Source organism: Malaclemys terrapin, chromosome 3 (assembly GCF_027887155.1).
Source record: "Malaclemys terrapin pileata isolate rMalTer1 chromosome 3, rMalTer1.hap1, whole genome shotgun sequence".
Classification (NCBI taxonomy): Eukaryota; Metazoa; Chordata; order Testudines; family Emydidae; genus Malaclemys; species Malaclemys terrapin.
In genome coordinates this window covers 208142349-208155918 of record NC_071507.1, presented here as the reverse complement: position 1 = coordinate 208155918, position 13570 = coordinate 208142349, and the positions used below count along the sequence as shown (strand labels likewise).

Genomic DNA, 13570 nt, shown 5'->3' with positions numbered 1-13570 from the left:
AGGCGAGCCTGGCCCTGGTGAGGGCCTGAGGACAGAGCTGTCGACCTCCGTCCCCACCCTGGAGCTTTCGGCTCCGAGATCCGCTGGGCCCGGGCCCCGGGGCGCCCCAGAGGGAAGGGCCGAGACCTTGAACCGGCCTGATGCCGTGGGCAGGTGGGATGCGCTGGCAGGAGCCTGGCTGCGGAGGAGAGGTGCTGCGGAGGCTGGGCTGGCTGGAGTCCCCGCAGTGCCCAGGGCTCCCTGCCCAGGTGTGTCGCGTTGCCGTGATGCAGATGGGGGGTGTAGAAGTGGGGCGGGGTCTCCTAGCCATGGAGGCAGTGAGGTGTGTTCGGCCCGGAGGCAGGTCACAGCACTGGGGGCTGGCACCGCTCGCCCTGGGTCCGGTAGCTCCTAGCCCGCTGGTCACGCCCCGAGTGTGTGTGCCCCACACGCTCACTCCCCAGGACCCTGGCTGGAGCCCCGCTTGCTTCCACAGGCCAGGGGGCCCTGTCCCAGACAGTCCCCGGCTCTGGGCTCCGTACAGTCCCGGGGAGAATCATAGAATCTCAGGGTGGGAAGGGACCTCAGGAGGTATCTAGTCCAACCCCCTGCTCAAAGCAGGACCAATCCCAACTAAATCATCCCAGCCAGGGCTTTGTCGAATAGAGGGGAACGATCACGTCCCTCGATCTGCTGGCAATGCCCCTACTTATACAGCCCAAAATCCCGTTAGCCTTCTTGGCAACAAGGCACACTGTTGACTCATAGAACCCCTTCAGTGCGACAGGCCCCCCCCATCGGTCTCTGGGACTAGGCCCTCTGCCCCACCCCCTCCCAGCAACTTACCTCTGGGCCCCCAGCACGTCTGGCTCTGCCGTGGCCCCCTCAGGGAGCCCACTCGCTCTGGGCCCCCAGGGACTCCCCCCAGAGGGAGCAACGCCCCCTGATCTCCAGCCTGCAGTGACTCAACCAGCCACACAGGTGGACCCAGCCCAGGCAGTTCTCAGGGCCCTCGGGCCTGGCCAGCTGGGTCTGTCCCGGTCCCCATGGGCCAAGGTGGGTTTTTGTCCCCAGGCCAGCCCCACCCCGCCCCCTCCTTCCAGCCAGCCACCTAATATCCCCTCCCCCACCAGCCCCTCATCTGACCTGTGTCCTCCGTCCCAGGTAAACAGGCTGCCTGCACCCTCTCTCTTCCGGCCTTTGTCCCGCCCTGGCTGGAACTGGCCGGGCAGGTCCCCCGGCCTCTCTCTCCTCAGCCCGTTGTCCTCCTGTGACGAACTGGGACTGTTCTTGCTGGGGTGTGTGAATGCTGACAGGGGAGTGTGACTAGGATGGTCTGCATCGGGGGATGGGAGTCTGCCCAAGGGAACATACCTGAGCTTGTAACATGAGAACCCAGAGGGGTTGGAGGCCAGGTGACTCCGGGGCCCGGGAAACTGAACAAAGGCTGTGGGAGGGGTCGCTGAAGAGAGGGTGGGAAGCAGGCTGGAGAGATGGCTGGGAGGGAGAGATGGCTCTGACCTCCCAAGGGGGGCTGGGATGCCCTGGGACCCCAAGATGGACCTAACTGAGGGGGTCCCTGTTGTCTGTGCCTGCAAGACCTGTCCTGGACTGTATTCCTGTCATCCAAATAAACCTTCTGCTTTACTGGCTGGCTGAGAGTCATGATGAATCGCAGGAGGCCGGGGGTGCAGGGCCCTGAGTCCCCCAATACTCCGCGACAACTGGTGGCAGCGGTGGGATCTACTGCACCCCGTGGACGGCGCTTCCTGCAGTAAGTGACTGGGGAGCAGTAAAACGAAGGGGGATTGACGGGGACCAGGCGTGCTGAAGAGTGAGAGAGAGACGGTTATTACCCCGGGGAGTGTGTCACCAGCGAGAAGGACTTTTGCAGTAACAGGGTCCCCCGGGGGGATCGCAGCGAGTGGTCCCAGGGGTGGAGGAGTCTGCAGCTCGACCCTAGCAGAGAGGCGGTGACCTCGAGAAGGGCTGGCACACTAGGGGGCCCCCTGGGAACTGTGGGGAGCTGTGAGCACACAGGCCGGTGAGTGGCCAGCAGGAAGATGTATGCCAAGCGGCTTAAGAGCGACCTGGTGGAGCTGTGCAAGCAGAGGGGGCTGCGCAGTGGGAGGCTCACCAAAGAACAGCTCATTGCCCAGCTAGAGGCGGAAGATCGCGCGAATGAACTGATCCCTGTGTCTCAGGGAAGCAGCCTGGCAAATGCAGCGCAGGCACCAGTGTCTGTCCCAGCTGGGAGTGGTCAGCCGGCTGCTGAGGGCTTCCCGAGACCCCTCCTTCCTATGCCTAGGGGAAGGGTGGGGAGGAGCCCAGCAAATACCGAAGGCGCCGTGGCCCCCCCGGCCAGCAGGGGACCCTCCCGGCGAAGCTCGCCGGCCAGCAGAGGATCCTCCCGGCGACGTTCGGCATCCGTGGAGCGGAATTGGCTGGAATGGGAGAAAGAGCTAAAACTGAGAGAGCTGGAGGATTGTGAACAACAGAGACAGCATGAACGGGAGGAGAAAGAGAGACAGCATCAGCGTGAAGAGAGACAGCGTCAGCATGAACGGGAGGAGAAAGAGAGACAGAGACAGGAGAATGAGAGACAGCGTCAGCATGAAGAGAGACAGAGACAGGAGAATGAGAGACAGCGTCAGCATGACCTGGAACTGGCGAGATTGAAGGGCAGCGAACCCCCGGCTGCGGTGAGTGAGGGGGGACCCAGGACTGCACGGAGCTTTGATAAGTGCATCATGGCCCCATACAAGGAGGGGGAGGACATGGATGACTTCCTGGAGGCCTTTGAGACGGCCTGCGAGCTGCACTGGGTTGATCCCGCGGACAGACTCCGGGTCCTTACCCCCTTACTGGACCCCAAAGCCGTGGCATTGTACCGCCAACTGGAAGAGGCAGAGAAAGGGGACTACGGACTATTCAAAAAGGCCCTGCTACGTGAGTTTGGGCTGACTCCTGAGATGTACCGGGAAAGGTTCCGGAGTCAGGATAAAACCCCTGAGATCTCATATCTGCAACTAGCCGTCCGCATGGAAGGATACGCCAGCAAGTGGGCTGATGGGGCCCAGATGAAGGAGGACCTGGTCAAACTGCTGGTACTGGAGCAACTGTATGAGCGGTGCCCATCCGACCTGAGGCTGTGGTTGGTGGACAGAAAGCCAGAGAACCCGCGACATGCAGGCCGGCTGGCCGATGAGTTTGTAAAGAGCCGGTCAGGAGATAGAAGGGAGGAGTCCCAAAGGAACAGTCCCACCACAACACAGAGAGAGAGTCACCATGGGACATCCCCGTGGGAAAATACAGAAAAACCCCATCAGAAGGGAACATCCGGCGTCAGGACCATCCGACCCACCCGGGGGGACCCATGGGACATGGGCTGCTACCACTGTGGCCAAAAAGGCCACATACGGGCCCAGTGCCCCAGGCTCAGGGACAGACTGAGCAGACCGAACCCGCACAGGGTTAACTTGGTAGAGGCCCAGACGGACCGCTGGCTGTAACCGTCTGGCTCCCATGCTGGGCTGGGCCTCCCGGGCACTAGTCACTGGGTCCCCAAGCTCCAGGCTGTGTCTGGGGTCCTGGCTGCTAGACAAGGTCTCACCTGGTCCTCTGCAACCCCCACTTCCATCCCCTCGTTACACATGCAGCACACAGGGAAACTGAGGCACACATAGGGTTCATGCAAAACACTAAGAAATGTCCCACTTCATCCCAGGCCCCGACACACTCCAGTCCTGAATGTTCCTAAAACCATGTGCCCTGCAGCGCCCAGCCCTCTCCGGCCCACTCAGAGCAATAATACGGCTCCTTGCTCCTTTAGAGTGACCAAAGCAGATCACATCTTGTCACCCTAACTGGGGCAAATCCACCCTGCCCTTCCCGCACCGCCCGGAGCTGGTTTATCGTACAAATAAACAAACGAGTCACAAAGTAGCCATCAGGGTATGTAAGGAATGGAGACAGACAGCGACCAGTAAAACACAACCAAAGACACTTTCCAGTGATCTGGGCTTTGTTCAAGGTGGATTTCTCCTTCCTAGCCGTGGCTGGCTGGCTCTCCGCAGACGTGCAAGGGGCTGGTTTCTTTTGGTGAAAGCTCTTTGCCTACACAGGTTCCTCACCTACATTCAGTTTGCAGAGACTTCACCCCCCCTCCTCTGGCTTGAAGGACCCACCTTTCTCGGCTTGCCAGAGCCCTGTTCCCTTGCGCCTGCCTAGTGCCGGGTGTCACAGATGGCAACTGGCTTTGCCGATGTCTCCCGAAGGCCAATGTCCTTGTTTCCAGAGGCCGATTGGCTGAATGTTTTTCCCTTCCTGTGGGCTTCCCATCCTCTGCTTGGAAATGGGGCTTCCAGGTTGTGACTCCGCCATGCTTAATGGATGTAGGAGACGGGGACAGCGGTGACGTTCCCTGCTGGGGGGGAAGGACCTGTTTCTCCTTTGCTAGGACACTCTGTGAAACGTAATGTCCCATAGTTCCTGATGGAGTGTCATGGCCGTGCAGACATTTGGTGGTGCTGTTAATCACCAGCGTGTGCCAGGCTGTCACTAAACACCTCACTCCATACATGGTTATAATCCAGAAATGTTGGACACAATCAGGTGATCCAATTGCTTAGCATGTGAGGTTCAGACCCCCTGTCTTTATAGCCCAGAGAAAGTTTCTCTTCCCTGCTGTAAGCTTTCTCCTGCCCCAGGTGGTAGCTTGGGGCTTCATTTGTCTGACACGTAAATGGACCTGCATTGTCTCTGTTTGACCCTGGGCTGGGCATAGAAGCAAAGACGCCTTCCTGTTTACCAACTCCCCTGACGTGCCTGGTTTAAACACCCGTTAGTGTAATTCCAGCGTGTATCCATAACTCTTACTACACACTGCACGTACATCACGCAAGAACATGAATGACCAGGAAGACATTAGTTTCCTGGTGACATAGCACATGACACCTGGTAGATACAGGTGTCACGGAGTGTGGGGGGACCCAAGGCCCTGCACCCCTGGCTTCCTGCGATTCACCACGACTCTCAGCCAGCCAGTAAAGCAGAAGGTTTATTTAGACGACAGGAATACAGTCCAAGACAGGTCTTGCAGGCACAGACAACACTACCCCCCTCAGATAGGTCCATCTTGGGGTCCCAGGGCGCCCCAGCCCCCTTGGGGGGTCAGAGCCTCCCAGCCCTTCCACCAGCCAGCTCTGAAGACTCTCTCCCCAGCCTTTGTCCAGTTTCCGGGCAGAGGTGTCACCTGGCCTCTAACCCCTCCCTGGGTTCTCACCTTACATGCTCAGGTATCTTCCCTCAAGGCCAGTCTCCCATCCCCCAATGCAGACCGTCCTAGCCACACTCCCCTGCCTTCCCAGCCAACACTCCCCACTCAGCATTCAAAGACCACATTAAGAACAGTCCCAGTTCATTACAACAGGTTAGCACTACAGTGAGCTGGGTACATGGAGCTGGTGGTCTCAGCCTTCCGGCACTGGGATCGCTTAGGACCTCGGCGTTACTGCTGGGATGGGGCTGGACTCCGAGCCAGCCGGAGATGGTCGCCGGCGTCACTGCCGGGTGCTGCTGAATCCAGCCATCTCCCAGGCCGGGGACTGAGCTGACCCTCACCCATGGAGATGGCCCTGGGGCCCGATGACCTCAGCCTGGCTCGGGAGCGCTGGAGCCAGCTGTTCTCCAGGCCTGGGGCCATCTCGGGGGTCGTGGGGGCTGGAACGTGGCGAAGGGCAGACGGGGAGGTGACGCTGCGGCCCCGGCGTCTGACCGGCTCACCTAGCGTCTGCAGGTGGCTTTGAGAAGGGCCCGAGGGAGACGTGGTCGTTGTGGCACACAGCCGGGGGGCCGTTCCCAGCACTGCTCGTTGGGTGCGTCCCTCCAGCAAGGACTCAGCCTTGGACCCGTCCACCTCGCTCAGGCCAGCCAAGCATGCCCTGGTCAGCAGGTCGAGCGCTGCCGAGGGGACACAGGACAAGAATGGGTGTCTGGCCTCTGTCCGCTGACAGGCGGGAGCCATCATCAGCACCTCTAGGGCGGGGTCCATCCCAGGGCCTCGCCCCAATGCAGCTTGGGCCGGGACCGGGACGTTCGCTCCAGGAAGCCAGCCGGGGTTTGCTGCGCTCTGAGCTGGCTCGGGCCTGGGAGCTTTAACCGCTGGGCTAGAGCCGGCGGCTCAGGGTGGGGCCCTGCAGGGTGGGCAGGCGGCCGCGGGTTGGAAGGAGGCTGGGAGGCGTTGGCTGTTCCAGGCAGTAGCAGCCCCGGGACTTGGCCTGAGTCCAGACCTCGAGCAGGGCCTGTCCTGAATGCTGGGAGCAAAGGCAGCTGGTGGCTGGCAGGGGTAGAGGGAGCGGGTCCGTGGGCCAGCCCCATGGCCTATTTCCTTCCCCCCTGGACCAGCTAGGAGCCAGTGCCTGCCAGCGGGGAAAGACCCCAGTCCCCCTCTCACCCTCGTCTTTCCCTGCGCAGGACGGGAGCTGCGTGGAGCCGGCGCCCCAGGCCCCGGAGAAGACCGGCAATGGGATGCTGAATGGCCCCATCGGGGGCCTGGCCCGTGCAGAGGAGACGGAGGGCGAGGGCTTTGCCAGGGCCGAGGGCGCTCACACCTACATCCTGCAGGAGACATCGCTCTGAGCGGGGCCGCAGGCGGTAGAGCGGTAGCTGGTATCCGGCCGCTGGGGGTGGAACACAAAGGCCCCTCTGAGAGCACTGGGCTCGGCCTGGGAATGGCCCCACTGAGCGCGCACAGCGCAAGGGGGCTGTTCCCCTTTGGGGCGGGTTCCTGGCCCCCCTACCTGCTCCCTGCCTGTGGCTCTGGGCTCCACGCACACTCAGGCCGCAAAGCACCAAATGACCCCCTGGGGTGACTGGCGCCCACCCTGCACTACAGGAGCCCGGCTGATGGGGTCAGGCCCTAGCCTGGGACTGGGCTAGCCCTGCCTTGCTGGCCACTTGCCCACGCATGCCCTGGATGGCCCAGGATTAACTGCTGTGATGTGCCAAGCCTGGGGACAGGGTGAGACCCCACTGGTTCCCAGGCCCTGAGCTGGGCCTTGCACTGATGCACCGGGCGATGCTGTGAGGGGACCAGCCGGCCTCCCGCTGCGTGGGGCCAGGTGCCCAGGATCAGGCCCTCGTTTCTAGGTGCACTAATCCCCGCAGTCCGTCCGTCTGTCCATCCCTGCGCAGGCCGCCCCTGCCCATGGGGGGCGGAGGGGGTGTCTGCAGAACCCCTGGACCCCCCCTCATTTCTTGATGTCTGGACTGTCTGCCCCTGGAGCCAAGAGCCCTGTCCCTTAGCCTCCCATTGGCCTGCTCCGTGCCCCAGCGCTGAGATGGGCCCTGCTCCTAACAGACTCTGCCCTGGCCCCACCCGGCGGGGGCCATGTGCCTTTCCCTGCCGTTGGGCCCCGGCCCCTGGGCTCAGGTCGGCTCATGACAGGGGGAGCGAGGCTGGGAGCCTGCCCCTGGGCCCAGCCCGGGGCAGCACCTCCCGCTCTGGCCGTGGGATTCTGCACTGCAGCCTCACAGGGTGTGGTGGCCCCCGGTGCCCGGTTTGCACCATGCCAGGCACTGCACTGCATGCTGGGAGCTGTAGTTTGCTCAGGCCCCTGTTCCAGTTGCAGGTGGAGATGATGGACCAGCTGCATTCCTGGGGGCTGCGGGGCTGCCCTTGTCACCTGGGCCGTTAGCCGGGCTCGGAGTCCTGGTGCTGCCCTGCCTTGGGCTCCCCTTCGCCCTGGTGCAGAGCCCGGCCTGTGCCCCCCACATTACCCGGGGGTCAGCGACTGTGCTGGGGGTAGATTGGTTCTGACGCGTGCAGCCACGTGGAGGGGCCCGCACAGGCTGGGGCAGGGCTGGTGCATGCCGGTGGGGGTACGCAGGGCCACAGCTACAATTTGCAATGGTGCCCCCTGCTGGCAGCCCCACCACTGCCAGTGCCCCCTGTTCTCAGACCTCCCCACCACATCCCTGCCCCCTGCTTGCAGCCCCCCACAGCCAGTGCCCCCACTCACAGCCCCCCCATCCCTGCCCCCTGGGGTCCTTCCCTGATTCTGTTCAATGAGTTGTTCTAATTGTTCGTTAATTGTCTCTTGCCCCCAGCACCGGGGGCTGTTGTCTCAGTAAAGTGATTCTCTGCGATTACGCTGCCGTGTGGTGTCTGGGCCCTGCTCTGCGGAGCCCCCTCCCCACCCGCCTGCAGGGAAAGGGACCCCTTCCCCCGGCCCAAGACCCAGCGGGGGCTGGGCAGGATGGGGCAGCTCTGGCCCCCAGCGTGGGCGCTCAGGCCTGGGGCACCCCCGAGCCACGGGCATCTGCCAGAATTGCTGCACACGCCCCAGCCCGCGGGCCAGGAAGGCAGCTGCAGCCTGGGGGTGTTCCTGGCACGGGGCTATCAGGGCTGGGCCCAGCTCCGACAGGCGGGACCCTGGCTGACCCCTCCGGCTCTGCAGTCGCACCCACCTGGTCGCCCTTGGGCCCGTGCAGCAGGGCCCAATGCTGCTGGTCAGCACGGGCAGAGGCTGCCCGGAGCCGGGCAAGCCCAGCGGTGTGGGATGGGGCTGGCTCTGTGGCTTTGCCTCCCCGCCTGCTCCCCAGCCTCTGACTGTCCCGGGCTGGGTGGGACGCCCCAAGCGGCAGGAGGAGCCAGTCGCGGCTCTGATGGGGGCCTCGGCTCGCTCCAGTCCCTGCCCTGTTCCTGGACCAGGGCTGCAGCGCCAGGCACGGCAGAAAGCCCAGGGGGCTGGCTCCTTAAAAGTGGGGGGCAGAGTTGGCAGCTGGGCTTATGGCGGGGGGCCATCACCTGCTGCATTTAAAATGAGCCTGGCCAGCACTACCCGGGGGTGTGGGCTGCAAGGGGGATGAGCCAGGCCCAGGGGGTCGGGGGTAAGACGGGACCTAAATGACCTGTAGAAAATGTTGCTGAAAAACAACACGAGCAGGTAGCGCCCAGGCAGAAAACGAGATTAAACCAGCTCGAGCCTGTGAAAGTTAGACTCAGGACTCACAGTTTGTCAGACCACTCTGTTTTATTAGCACAGCGCTCTGCTAATACATTCAGATAATGTGAGCCCCCCTGCAAGATTCAAACAGGCTTATTTATACAGATAAAAGGGTGCGAACTAAACAAAGGGACAGAGAGAGCAAAATTGTAACATTTGCATGGAGCACAATATGCATAACCTGCTTCCTTGTTAACTCTCATCAATCTGAGGCTAATGCTTCACCAATTGCCCTTACGTGGGGCAATTCATTAAGCAGTTAATGTCTGCTTTCCTGCCCCCTGGCTTGCAGCATTTCTCACTTCTACTTAAAGGTACATACAGCATGCTTTAATTCAATAGAATTCATTTCACTTTCACAAGCCACAAGGGAACAAGGAACATTCTCCAAATACGGTGGAAGCGAGAGGAAGCTCAGGGACGGCGGGGCAGGCCCGTTACTCGACGAGGGGGAAGCAATAAGAGACAGTGGGGAAATGGCAGCGGTGTTAATGACGTCTTTGGTTCGGTTTTCACCCAGAAGGTTGGTGGCGATTGGACGTCTGTCGCGAATCCCTGTGAAAATGAGGTAGGGTCAGAGGCTAACATAGGGAAAGAACAAATCAAAAATCACTTAGACAAGTTAGGCCTTGTCTACACTGGTGCTTTACAGCGCTGCAAGCTCCTCGCTCAGGGGTGTGAAAAAACACCCCCCTGAGCACGGCAAGTTTCAGCGCCAGTGTAGCCAGTGCCCCAGCACTGGGAGCCGCGCCGCTCGTGGAGCTAGGTTTTTACAGCGCTGGGAGAGCGCTCTCCCTCCACTCTGCCGTGGCCACACACTTATCACTGCTAGTGCCCTTCGATGCTTTCAAGTCACCAGGGCCTGATGAAATGCATCCTAGAATACTCGAGGAGCTGACTGAGGAGATATCTGAGCCATTAGCGATTATCTTTGAGAAGTCCTGGAAGACGGGAGAGATTCCAGAAGACTGGAAAAGGGCAAATTTGGACAAACTGGAGAAATGGTCTGAGGTAACTAGGATGAAACTGAATAAGGACAAATGCAAAGTATCCACTCAGGAAGGAACAATCAGTTGCACACACACCGAATGGGAAATGACTGCCTAGGAAGGAGTCCTGCGGAAAGGGATCTGGGGCTCATAGTGGACCACAAGCTAAATATGAGTCAACAGTGTATCAGTGTTGTAAAAAAAGTGAAAATAATTCTGGGCTGTATTAACAGGAGTGTTGTGAGCAAGACAGGAGAAGTCATTCTTCCACTTTACTCCACTCGATTAGGCCTCAACTGGAGTATTGTGTCCAGTTCTGGGGGCCACATTTCAGGAAAGATGTGAACAAATTGCAGAAAGTCCAGAGAAGAGCAACAACAATGATTAAAGGTCTAGAAAACATGACCTACGAGGGAAGATTGAAAGAATTGGGTTTGTTTAGGCTGGAGAAGAGAAGCCTGAGAGGGGACATGATCACAGTTTTCAAGTACGTAAAAGGTTGTTAGAAGGAGGAGGAAGAAAAATTGTTCTTCTTAACCTCTGAGGACAGGAGAAGAAGCAATGGGCTTAAATTGTTGTCAGGGCGGTTCAGGTTGGACTTTAGGGAAAACTTCCTAGCTGTCAGGGTGGTTAAGCACTGGAATAAATTGCCCAGGGAGGCTGTGAAATCTCCGTTGTTGGAGATTTTTAAGAACAAGTTGGAGAAACACCTGTCAGGGATGGTCTAGTTTCTCAAATGCGGCCAACGTGGCTGCATAAGGCCACCAGGGGCTTTTCTTGTGGCCACAGCCTCCTGGGTGGTGGTTGGGGGGGGCAAGCAGTGGCCTCTCCCCAAGAGCCCGCAGCAGGGGTTGGACCCTGACAAACACTGGAGGAGCAGGCAGCCACTGAGTTCCCCACCTTCCCGGAGGCGTTGGAGTCAGACTTCCGCCCCCAGGCGCAGGGCATTGTGCTCCATCCCCCCGGCTCACTACCTCCCTATCGGCCTCCCTACCTGCCCCCCCATCCCGGGCTTAATTTGTCCCCCCTTCCTGGGGCTGAGTACATCTGCTGGGAGAAGGGATATTTCTCTGTTCATATCACTTTTCCCAGCAGCAGAGTTACTAGCCAGCAAATCTAAACCAACAACAAAGCAAAAGAAAGAACAACAAAAAAGACAAGCATGTGCAAAGCACCTTATCCCTGTCGATTCTGTTCAGAGCCAGTCAAGAACAGAGACACGTACGTTATTTTTCTTACTGAGTCAGCAAAAAAAGCCCCCTCTAAATACATGACTGAGATTTGCACACATCTCTGTGCATATTTGCTTGTTTCTCCTCCAGTGAATTCTTTCAGGAACAATTGCCAGGAGGTAGCAGCAAGCGTTGGTGGCCGCACTCTGAGGCCACCAAAACCTGTGTTGTGAGAACCCCTGAGCTAGTCCTGAGTCCAGCCCTGAGTGCAGGGACTCGGGGACTCTCGAGGGTCCTCCAGGCCGGTGATTCTGTGACGTGGAAGGGCCGCGCCTGCTTCTGCCAGCCTCACTGAGCTGCCCCGGGGTGGGGGTGAGCGAGTGCCAGGCTCTGCCCTGCCCCGCCTGCTGTGCATGGCACATTCCTGTGGGTCGGTGTCAGCCCCCTCCCCTTTCAGCGTCTGTGAGCCTGAGCCCCCCCCCCCCCCCCCCAGTGCATGCAGAACCAGCACAACAGGGCCAAGCCAATCCAGCCCCCCAGCCTGCAAGATCCCCCCCCTTCTAGCCGGCCCATGCTGAGCACTCCTAAGGCTCTCCCTGTGGGGCGGGGGCTCCCCTCAGTCCTGCAGCTGCCCCCGCGGCCCATGTCCAGCCACACCCTGTGCTGTCAGCTGGGGCCAGGCCCCCTCTGAGGGGCAGCTGGGCGTTCCCCCTGCCCCAGCCCAGCCTTTCTCTCTGCCTTGCCTTGGAGCTGTTCTGTTCCCCGCAGCTGTGCTCCCAGCCCCCCCACCCCCCTTCACTGCCCTGGAACAGCCAGGCTGCAAATACACTGGGGGCTCTTATCTGTTGGGCAGGAAGAGGCCCCCTCCCCCCACCTCCAGCTGTTCTCCCACCCCTCCACCCCGCATGGCCCTTGCTGTGGTTCCTAGCACAGCCTTGGCCCAGTCAGGGGTCCCGTGTGCAGTGGGGAGCAGAGCCCTTGCTGGGCTGGAGCCGAGGGGGCCGGGCCCTCGGGATCAGCCAGGGATCCTCCCCCCGCCCTGGGGCAGCACAGGGGCACGGCTGTGGGGGAGAGGTGGGGCAGGTAGGGTTACCACCTTTGAGCTGCAAAAAAACCCAGCCCCAGCAGGGAACCCCGCCCCTACCCCAGCAGCCACGCCTAGCACCTAGCGAGGTAACTCAGCTCGACACGACTGAGAGCATGTCGCACGGCACCTCACACGCGTGACTCGACCCCGCACGGCCGCTGTCTGTCCCACACTCTGCGCGGGCATCGCCTGCCCTGTGGCCGTTCGCCGGACCCAGACGATGCACGTTGGCCAGCCCGGCGCATGGGGAGACACAACGCTGCAGCCCGGTGCTTCTCAAATGTTCTGTATTGACACAGGAAGCCTCTGAGTGTGCCCAACCCCCCCAGACACCAAATACCCAAACCTCGCTGTCCCGCACCTGGCCGGGGGGGGCTCCCAGCTCACGACCCCCATTGAGAACCCTGCTTTGGCCCCATGTCAAACTGCCTGCCACAGGCCGGTTTTGTTCTGGCAACTGCAAATCGGGCCAGGCTGGTCAAATCCCGGCCATGCGGTAACCCCAGGGCAGGGCTGTGGCGGAGGGGCAGGGCCAAGGGGGGTGGGTCGCTGCATGCACAGGGCAGGGCCGTGGCGGAGGGGCAGGGCCAAGGGGGGTGGGTTGCTGCATGCACAGGGCAGGGCCCTGGCAGAGGGGCAGGGCCATGCGAGGGGCGGGGGGGGGGTCTCTGCAGGGGAGCAAGGGCAGAACTGACCCCGCGGCCTCTCCAGACATGAATGGGGGGTGATTTGTCCTGGCCCCTAGGTGGGCTCCAGCTGCCAGAGGCTGAAGCTCCAACCCCCGCCCACCCCCCAACACCCTGCAGCACTCAGGTCCCTCCCCATCTGCTCTGCAGGGTCACAAGGTGCAGTGGCACGGCCCCTTGGCCCTGTCTATCCGTCCATCCATTCGTCCAGGCCCCTGGCCCAGCCCAGGGACGGGGAGACCAGCTCCCCGGGGCAGCTACATCCAGCCAGCCCCAGTGAGGGGCCCCGCAGCCCTGCTCCCAGGGGCGCTGTAGCTCCTTGCTGAGAGCCGGGGGCAGGCAGGGCGGGCTGAGGGGGGGAGCACTCGCCAGGCCCCAGCTGTGCGGGGACGGACCCCCCTCCTCTGGCAGAGCGGCTGAGCGGAGGAGAAGGCGGCCTCGTTAGTGAGCGGGACGCTGTCCAGGTACCGGACAGATTTATAGCCCTAGCCTTGGCCCTGGCCTCTTTCCCATGGAGCTGGGTCGCTGGTTCCTCTCACTGCACCGGCAGCCCCTCCAGAGCCTCCCACCCGCGGCACCAGGCACCTCCCAGCTGTGCATTGTCCCAGCCCCCCATGGGGGCAGGGAGCGCCCGGGGCACAGAGCCCAG

The 13570-nt window shown here is 61.1% G+C and overlaps 1 protein-coding gene across 3 annotated transcripts in view; it reads left to right on the top strand.

Moving 5' to 3' along the window:
* SLC5A6 (solute carrier family 5 member 6) overlaps positions 1-7150 on the top strand; it is a 36302-nt gene extending 29152 nt beyond the window's left edge. For all 3 annotated transcript variants that reach the window (XM_054022092.1, XM_054022094.1, XM_054022093.1), the window contains exon 16: positions 6454-7150. In XM_054022092.1, coding sequence (XP_053878067.1) covers positions 6454-6618 — 165 coding nt within the window. In that variant the 3' untranslated portion in view covers positions 6619-7150. The remainder of the gene's footprint in view (positions 1-6453) is intronic.
* The last annotated feature ends 6420 nt before the right edge of the window (positions 7151-13570 follow it).